The 10571-nt window shown below is 37.8% G+C and overlaps 1 protein-coding gene across 1 annotated transcript in view; it reads left to right on the top strand.

The window, feature by feature from the left end:
* The first annotated feature begins 1261 nt into the window (after positions 1 to 1261).
* LOC121373375 (amine oxidase [flavin-containing]-like) overlaps positions 1262 to 10571 on the top strand; it is a 42361-nt gene continuing 33051 nt past the window's right edge. Inside the window, exons 1-2 of the mRNA XM_041499998.1 lie at positions 1262 to 1349; positions 6250 to 6391. Of these exons, the coding sequence (XP_041355932.1) occupies positions 1309 to 1349; positions 6250 to 6391 (183 nt within the window). The 5' untranslated portion in view covers positions 1262 to 1308. The remainder of the gene's footprint in view (positions 1350 to 6249; positions 6392 to 10571) is intronic.

Here is a 10571-nt window from a genome sequence, read left to right as displayed (position 1 = left end):
AGGGTAAAATGGGTATGGCGACATACCCAAAAATATGGCAGATTTTTTTTTTTTTTACGTTAACCTCGATCTGGACAAAATGAATTACTCTTATCATTACTGTATGATTTCCTTAATCCCAACCCTAAACTTAACCCATTTTCCTTCTGGGAGAGGTCTCCTATACCCCCTGTTGACTGTGGTTGCATTCAATTCCATTATACCATACCCAAAAATGTCTTTCTGGCAGAAACACTGACTAGTAGATCTTCTAGTGGACCGACTGGCAGAAACACTGACTAGTAGATCTTCTAGTGGACCGACTGGCAGAAACACTGACTAGTAGATCTTCTAGTGGACCGACTGGCAGAAACACTGACTAGTAGATCTTCTAGTGGACTGACTGGCAGAAACACTGACTAGTAGATCTTCTAGTGGACCGACTGGCAGAAACACTGACTAGTAGATCTTCTAGTGGACCGACAAACAAAATATTACAAAAATATGATTTCTGCCATTACTTTCTTTCCTTCTTTTAAATTATTTTCGTGCTTATATCTAATTAAGGTTCAAGCACACTGTCCTGGGCACAGACCTCGGCTATCTTGGCTGTCTGTCCAGGACAGTGGGTTAATTGTTAGTTTTTAGTGGATAGTGAGAGAGAAGAGGGTGTAGTGGCCTTACACCTACCCACTGAGTCGTTCAAACTTGATTTGTGTGGGAGCCGGTACCGGGTGGCGAACCCTGTACCTACCAGCCTGATGTCCGATGGCTTAACCCTGACACCACCGAGGCTGTTAGATGTATATTTTCAATCCATCAGTTATAATGTGTGGGATTGTTGTTGTTGTGGGACCGGCCTCGGTGGCGTCATGGTTAGGCCATCGGTTTACAGGCTGGTAGGTATTGGGTTCGGATCCCAGTCGAGGCATGGGATTTTTAATCCAGATACCTACTCCAAACCCTGAGTGAGTGCTCCGCGTGGCTCAATGGGTAGGTGTAAACCACTTGCACCGACTAGTGATCAAAAACTGGTTCAACAAAGGCCATGGTTTGTGCTATCCTGCATGTGGGAAGCGCAAATAAAAGATTCCTTGCTGCCTGTCGTAAAAGAGTAGCCTATGTGGCGACAGCGGGTTTGCTCTAAAAAAAAAAAAACAGTGTCAGAATGACCATATGTTTGACGTTCAATAGCCGATGATAAGACAAAAAATCAATGTGCTCTAGTGACGTCATTAAATAAAGCAAACTTTACTTTACTTTTTGTTGTTATTGTAGATTCCACTTGATGCACCCTGGAAAGCTCCACATGCTGAGGAATGGGACAGCATGACCATGCAGCAGTTTTACGACAAACACGTTTGGACAAAGTAGGATAATTAGTTTAAAAAAAAAAAGTTTTGTTTATTTAGTTGGGGTTTTTTTTTCTCGTTCCAACCAGTGCACCACAACTGGTGATAGGCCTAGGTATGTTCTTTCCTGTCTATGACAAAATGCATATAAAAGATCCCTTGCTGCTAATGGAAAAAATGTAGTGGGTTTCTTCTAGTTGACTACGAGTCAGAATTAACAAATGTTTTACCGTATGACCGATTTAAATGCTAGTCGCAAAATTAACAAGTGTTTGACATCCAATAGCCGATGATTATATTAATCAATGTGCTCTAGTGGTGTCGTTAAACAGAAAAACTCTTTTCTTATTTATCCGTATTTTTTAAAATTAAGATTGTTTGACAAACGTAGGTGGCTATATAGTACAGGTGATTGAATTGATGTAAGTGTGCAAGGGGTTGGGGTTTGTTTTCAGGTGTACCTAAAGAAACGGATATTAAATAACTATTAAAGCTATTGACTGTAGATTAATTTTTGACAAAAAACACATTGAGTGGGTACAAGTTTATAATTTTTACTCACATATATTCACTTAAATAATCTCTCTAAACTAGTCCATATTCAGTGAAACCCCTCCAAACCGGACACACTCTGGTACGTTTTAAGAGGTATCTGGTTTAGAGGTTAAATTATGTACTTATTTGTGAAAAAATGTCTGGTTTTGAGGGAATTCCGGTATACAGAGGGTCCTGTTTCGAGAGGTTTCACTGGAATTCTAACCGATTGGGTAATCGAAAGTTGATCGGTTGGTACCAGCTGATTACAACCGATGATTAATGATGAAATTTTAACCGATTCCCAACACTAGTTTGTAGGATCTATCCCAGTAAACACCTTAAGTTCATATATATATTTCGAACCAATTGTAAAATGGAAAGTTGATGAGTGGGTGTTAGGGGTAGAAACCATGGCTACAGGATAAATTATGCTAAATGGGTAAACCACGTGATAGTAACACTCTAATAACCTATTTAAATTACATACCTATTCAGTCTTACTATAGTGATAAAGACATTTATTTTGTATCGCACATACATGTATGTATGATCTGGACCAGAACTTTTAAACTGGGAATTCCCTTTTTATTTTTACTGCAGTTAGCACCTTTTATTTAATAACGTCATATATGATTTACAAATTACGTCATATTTGAAACATTAGACAAGGCTGCCTTAAGGTATGATTTTTAACGTTAAGTAAATCCATGAAAGGAGTTTTGATCATGGATTTAACAAAGTGTTGTAATGACGTTAAAATTAAAAAACCTGTTTCTGTAAAATACAAAAGAAGGTATGTAATAAATACAGAGCTTCACATACATTGTTTTTGCTTTCTATTTATTGCACTCTTTCATTTTGCGAAAGAACATACCACTCGACTGCTACGCAGTCTGATATGTGGTATATATTCTTGCACAAAATAAACTTGTTACAGTGTAACCAAAGTGTGTGATATTTTTCAGATCACATACATGTACTTTTAGAATTTGATAACTTTGCAAATTAAATGTAAATTAATCGAGATCACAGCACTACGTTTATTGACATTTAAGCAAATGTACTATGGTGACATTCCATAACTGACATAGATATTTGTATTTCTGCACAGTTCTTTACACTGTGTTTTTATTTGGCTGTTGAATTTGTATATTGATGGTGATCATCACTTTATTTGTTTGCATTACCATAGTTTGACACCCAATAGCCGATGTATTTTTCGTGCTGGGGTGTCGTTAAACATTCATTCATTCATTCATCCATTCATTCATTCATTCATTCATTCATTTTGTTTGAATGTAATGTGTGCTCCTTCTGTTAACGCTGCACCCAGATGGGCTAAAAGTTTCTGCCGGGAGTTTATAGAGGTGAACGTAACCTCAGAACCCTACGAAGTGTCAGCGTTGTGGTTGTTGTGGTACGTCAAGGGAGCTGGTGGTTCCATGCGAATCTTCGGCACAACCAATGGAGGCCAGGTTAACACTTGTAAACAGTTTAGACTATATGTTGTTGTTGTTGTCGTTGTTGCTGCGGTCGTTGTTGTAGTGTTACAGATCAAGTTTCACTTTCATGGCGATTTGAGGCGGGGTGTGTGTAGTAGAGTGGTAAAGCGCTCGCTTAGTGTGTGGTCAGTTTGGGATCGATCCCCGTCAGTGGGCCCATTTAGGCTATTTCTCGCTCCAGCCAGTGCACCATGACTGGTATATCAAAGGCCGTGGTATGTGCTATCCTGTCTGTGAGATGCTGCATATAAAAGATCTCTTGCTACTAATGGAAAAATGCAGCATGTTTCCTATCTAAGACTATGAGTCAAAATTACCACATGTCTGACACCCAATAGTTGATGATTAATAAATCAACATGCTCTAGTTGTGTCATTATAGAAAAAAAACCCTAACTTTTTCATGGCGATTTACCATTATTGAGAGTTATAGCCCTTGATTTTATAGCAGATTTTTTTGGTTTTGTTTTACAATGTCTTAAGATATTGAGCTGAAATGTTGTGTGTATCTTCATCATGCACTGTTACAGATCAAGTTTGACTTTCATGATGATTTACCCATTTGTGACAGAGTTATGGCCCATGAACTTAAGGATACTAAACTAAAAAACATTTTGGGGTCCAGTATAGGGGGCATGTATTTCTTTAGCAGTACTCTCAGAATACTCATCATTGTTGTGATTGTTATAGTTGTGATTGTTATGGTATGTGAAGGGAGCTGGCAGTTCCGTGCAAATCTTTTGCACAATTGACAGAGGTCAGGTTAAGACTTGTAAGCAATTCAGATAACTACATGTATGTTGTTATTTGTTGTTGCGGTTGTTGATGCTTTAGTGTTATTGTTAATCTTTGTAAACCTTTTAAATATTGTGTTGTTGTTGTTGGTTTATTATTTGTTTTATGCAAATGTAAATAGTAAATAATTCTGTGCGCAATATAAGACACCTTCTTAACAGCCATTTGTGTTAAAAGGATCTAACTCTGTTCTCCTGTGTTAGTCAGTGGTAAGACATAGCCCAGTGGTTATCTGGTGCGCGGTTAGTCCCTGTTTGTGAGCTCATTGAACTATTTCCCATTCCAGCAGATAGGATACTATACTCATAAATTTACTCATGGATTTACTAATAATGCTTAATCCTTAATGATGTAATATCACAACTGAGAGGCAGGATGATAACAGGTTCAGACATAATGTCTCAGAGGAAAAGAAATGTCTAAAATAATGCCACAAATTTCAACAAAGCAATTCAAATCATTGTAATTACACAACTGGTTCCAGCTAGGTCATCTGATTTTCTACCATTTATCAAAATAGTTTGGCTGCCGACACCTTTGGAATCACTCAGGGTTTGGAGTCGGTATCTGGATTAAAATCCCATGCCTCGACTGGGATCCAAACCCAGTACTTACCAGCCTGTAGACCGATGGCCTAACCACAACGCCACCGAGGCAGGTCTGATTGAACAAGGTCAATCGCAGAGCCATGTACAGGTATGTGGTGATTCCAAGAGTGTTGGCAGCCAAACTATTTTGGAAGTTGCTAGAAGCTAGACTAGATGACCTGGAACCAGTTGTGTAATTACAATGATTTGAATTGCTTTGTTGGTTGAATACAATACAAATTGTCTGATGATATTACTTTAGATAGCACATCAGAAAATATGTGAAATTTGTGGCATTATTTCAGACCTTTCTTTTCTTCGGCAGCCAAACTATTTTGATAAATGGTAGAAAATCAGATGACCTAGCTGGAACCAGTTGTGTAATTACAATGATTTGAATTGCTTTGTTGAAATTTGTGGCATTATTTTAGACATTTCTTTTCCTCCGAGACATTATGTCTGAACCTATTATCATCCTGCCTATCATTTGTGATATTACATCATTAAGGATTAAGGATTGTTAGTAAATCCATGGGTAAATTTATGAGCATAGTATCGTATATGCTGGAAACTATATCTTAAATATTAGTAATTTTAACTCTAATTGATGACGCCATATGACATCATATTTGCGTCATGATGACATCATATTTGCGTCATGATGTCATAAGTGCACCACACTATATTTTTAATAAGATATTTTGATTCTGTGGTATCATATTTCTATCTACATGTAATTATAATAGATTTATGGTGTCTAAATTCAACCATTTAGGAGATATATATGGCTTCAAAGTTTGTGTTGGTGGCCATATTGGATTTATGCTAATTAGCACCTTTCCCGGTGTTAAAAAAAAAACCTTTAAAAAATAAAGATATAGTTTTTTATTTCTCCATTTGTCTTGTAGAGAAGTCCGTGATTTTATGGACCTGTTTCTTCAGGTCATATGAGTTGTCCATGCTTTGGTTTTTGTGGTATATAACGTAGTGCGATGGTAGACACCGGATATTTGCCAACATTAATGGTGGTCAGGTGAAAACGCCACATATAGTTTTAATTATCATCTGACCTTGATCTTCCCTCCTAACCCAATGCTTTGCTGGTTGGCTTTGAACAAAAATGTTTTTCTACTTCAAGATATGATTTAAAACCTTCCTTTTGATGAGACTAGTACATCAAAGGACGACGTATGTGCTATCCTGTCTATGGGATGGTGTATATAAAAGATACCTTGCTGCTGATCGAAAAGAGTAGCTCATGAAGTGGTGACAGCAGGTTTCCTCTCTCAATATCTGTGTGGTCCTTATCCATATGTCTGACGTCATATAACCGTAATTAAAATGTGTTGAGTGCATCGTTAAATAAAGCATTTCCTTCTTTTTTTTACTCCAAACACCAACACTTACATTTGATTTTCTGGGAACAATTAAAAAAAAAAAAAGATTTTTTTTTTAAAGTTAAGAATTTGGTTTTTTTATTTCTCCATTTCTATTGTAGAGCAGTCCGTGATTTCATGGACCTGTTTGTTCAGGGTTTTGTGACCGCCCGGTCATACGAGTCGTCCATGCTTTGGTTTGTGTGGTATATAACGCAGTGCGACGGTAGACACAGGATCTTCGCCACCAGTAATGGTGGTCAGGTGAAAACGCCATCCATAGTTTTAATTATTATCTGGCTTTGACCTTAAATTTCCATCTAACCCAATGCTTCATTTATTGGCTTTGAACGAAAATGTTTTACTACTTCAGGATGATATAAAACCATCCTGTTGGTGATTTGAATGCATTAAAATTCTACATCATACATGCATGTAGCAATTGACCTTGACCTTGACACTTAACCAACCCTTTATAACCACATGCTTTGTCATTGGTGTCCATTTGGGTGGTGGGGCTTGGTGGTGGTGTAAAGCGCACACAGTCAGTCTAGGATCAATCTGCATTGGTGGGCCCATTAATTGGGCTATGTCTCATTCTAGCCAGTGTACCACGACTGGTATATCAAAGTCCGCGGTATGTGCTATCCTGACTGTGGGATGCTGCATGTAAAAGATCCCTTAATTGCTACTAATGTAGCGGCAGGGATTTACCTTGTTTTTCTGAAATGGGGGTCCCTTGGATTCACCTCTTTCTTTTCTGGGGGTCCCAACCTGAAAACAAAGGGTCCCAAAACCACACAAACGACAGAGAGCTGCAGACAACAAATCACGTGTATACTATATGTTTCATTAAAGTAAATTTAACAAGCTGTGTTGTTTTTCCTTTCGGGAAATCAATGTCGGTATTCATTGTTTAAAAATTTACATTTCACTTTGATCTGTATAATTATTTGAACCATTTCCTGCAAGCTAAATGACACTCACAATACCATGCGTTGTTTATGATTCGTGCTACTTGTTTGTTAATGCAAATCAGAACATTTAACCAATTTGCTTTATTCGCCCGGGAATTTCCGATTGTGTTTGGCCTGTTGACGAGAAGTTCCGAATGATCGCAAATCCGCGATCTCGTTCCGGAAATTACCAACTTTACCCGATTAAGCGCAGCAAAGGATAAAGACGCAGTGTTCCCAGAGATTAAAACTTTTTGTTTTCGATAATGGGAATCCGCATTTGAATACGCAGTTTATAGGTAGAAAAGAAATAGTGTGTTACACAGAATGATCGATCTTTGATAGTGGACAGGGTCACTGAAAATGTCAGATATTTTATGCGTCCCACGGGACGCAGTATCTCTATTTTTACGGGTCCAGTTAAGTTTTAGTGCGTCCTATACGCAAGTTTTAGTGCGTCCTATACGCAAGTTTTAGTGTGTCCGGTAAATCCCTGTAGCGGGTTTCCCCTTTAAGACCATATATGTCAAAATTACCAAATGTTTGACATCCAATAGCCGATGATTAATAAATCAGTGTGCCCTAGTGGTGTCGTTAAACAAAAACAAAAGTTTTTTCATGTTTTGAAGTTGATTAGTGTTGAGGATTTATCCAGCCGTTCTGTGGGTCCGAATATAGGCCCCTTCCCAAAAGAAAGTGACACTGAAAATTAATTCCATTTAATTCCATTTGCCCTGAGGGGCGGGACATAGCCCAGTGGTAAAGCGCTCACTTGATGCGTGGTCGGTCTGGGATCGATCCTCATCGGTGGCCCCTATTGGGCTATTTCTCGCTCCAGCCAGTGCATGACGACTGGTATATCAAAGGCCATGGTATATGTACTATCCTGTCTGGGATGGTGCATATAAAAGATCCCTTGCTGCTAATCAAAAAAGAGTAGTCAATGAAGTGGCGACAGTGGGTTTCCTCTACATATTTGTTGTCCTTAACCATATGTCTGACACCATATAACCATAAATAAAATGTGTTAAAAAAAACGTTTCCTTCCATTCGCCCAGAAAAAGTATTCCAATTGTGATTTACATCAGACATGGGATCCTTGCAAAAAATCCTTGATGAATCCATGAGTTTTAGTGAATGGAAGGATGGTTAATGAGACATTTTGAGCCCTGATATGCTTTCTTTTTTTTGGTTCAACTTATCTGCAATGCTGCTTTCATCTATAGTTGGTGTTGAGTGTGTCGTACATGTGTACATTAAATAAACCATTTCCTTCCTTCCTTCCTTCATCTATAGCTGCTGCTTAAACAATATGCTGGGGTGTTGGTAAACACATTCCTACGGTGTTCCAATAGCTGCTGCTTAAACAACGTGCTGGGGTGTTGGTAAACACATTCCTACAGTGGTCTAATAGCTGTATTAAACAATGTGCTCGGGTGTTGGTAAACACATTCCTACAGTGGTCTAATAGCTGTATTAAACAATGTGCTGGGGTGTTGGTAAACACATTCCTACAGTGGTCTAATAGCTGTATTAAACAATGTGCTGGGGTGTAGGTAAACACATTCCAACAGTGGTCTAATAGCTGTATTAAACAATGTGCTGGGGTGTAGGTAAACACATTCTTACAGTGTTCTAATATGTGTATTAAACAATGTGCTGGGGTGTAGGTAAACACATTCTTACAGTGGTCTAATATCTCCTGTATTAAACAATGTGCTGGGGTGTAGGTAAACACATTCTTACAGTGTTCTAATATCTGTATTAAACAATGTGCTGGGGTGTAGGTAAACACATTCTTACAGTGTTCTAATATCTATTAAACAATGTGCTGGGGTGTAGGTAAACACATTCTTACAGTGTTTTAATATCTGTATTAAACAATGTGCTGGGGTGTAGGTAAACACATTCTTACTGTGTTCTAATAGCTGTATTAAACAATGTGCGGGGGTGTAGGTAAACACATTCTTACAGTGTTCTAATATCTGTATTAAACAATGTGCTGGGGTGTAGGTAAACACATTCTTACAGTGTTCTAATAGCTGTATTAAACAATGTGCTGGGGTGTAGGTAAACACATTCTTACAGTGGTCTAATATCTCCTGTATTAAACAATGTGCTGGGGTGTAGGTAAACACATTCTTACAGTGTTCTAATATCTGTATTAAACAATGTGCTGGTGTGTAGGTAAACACATTCTTACAGTGTTCTAATAGCTGTATTAAACAATGTGCTGGGGTGTAGGTAAACACATTCTTACAGTGGTCTAATATCTCCTGTATTAAACAATGTGCTGGGGTGTAGGTAAACACATTCTTACAGTGTTCTAATATCTGTATTAAACAATGTGCTGGGGTGTAGGTAAACACATTCTTACAGTAGTCTAATAGCTGTATTAAACAATGTGCTGGTGTGTAGGTAAACACATTCTTACAGTGTTCTAATAGCTGTATTAAACAATGTGCTGGGGTGTAGGTAAACACAGTCTTACAGTAGTCTAATATCTGTATTAAACAATGTGCTGGGGTGTAGGTAAACACATTCTTACAGTGTTCTAATATCTGTATTAAACAATGTGCTGGGGTGTAGGTAAACACATTCTTACCGTGTTCTAATATCTGTATTAAACAATGTGCTGGGGTGTAGGTAAACACATTCTTACAGTGTTCTAATATCTGTATTAAACAATGTGCTGGGGTGTAGGTAAACACAGTCTTACAGTAGTCTAATATCTGTATTAAACAATGTGCTGGGGTGTAGGTAAACACAGTCTTACAGTAGTCTAATATCTGTATTAAACAATGTGCTGGGGTGTAGGTAAACACATTCTTACAGTAGTCTAATATCTATATTAAACAATGTGCTGGGGTGTAGGTAAACACAGTCTTACAGTGTTCTAATAGCTGTATTAAACAATGTGCTGGGGTGTAGGTAAACACATTCTTACAGTGTTCTAATAGCTGTATTAAACAATGTGCTGGGGTGTAGGTAAACACAGTCTTACAGTGTTCTAATATCTGTATTAAACAATGTGCTGGTGTGTAGGTAAACACATTCTTACAGTGTTCTAATAGCTGTATTAAACAATATCTCCTGTATTAAACAATGTGCTGGGGTGTAGGTGTTCTAAAAACACATTCTTACAGTGGTCTAATATCTGTATTAAACAATGTGCTGGGGTAGGTAAACACATTCTTACAGTACAATATCTGTATTAAACAATGTGCTGGGGTGTAGGTAAACACATTCTTACAGTGTTCTAATAGGTAAACTGTATTAAACAATGTGCTGGGGTGTAGGTAAACACATTCTTACAGTAGTCTAATATCTGTATTAAACAATGTGCTGGGGTGTAGGTAAACACATTCTTACAGTGTTCTAATATCTGTATTAAACAATGTGCTGGGGTGTAGGTAAACACAGTCTTACAGTAGTCTAATATCTGTATTAAACAATGTGCTGGGGTGTAGGTAAACACATTCTTACAG

Source organism: Gigantopelta aegis, chromosome 1 (genome assembly GCF_016097555.1).
Source record: "Gigantopelta aegis isolate Gae_Host chromosome 1, Gae_host_genome, whole genome shotgun sequence".
Taxonomy (NCBI): domain Eukaryota; kingdom Metazoa; phylum Mollusca; class Gastropoda; order Neomphalida; family Peltospiridae; genus Gigantopelta; species Gigantopelta aegis.
This window is presented reverse-complemented; position numbering and strand designations above follow the sequence as displayed.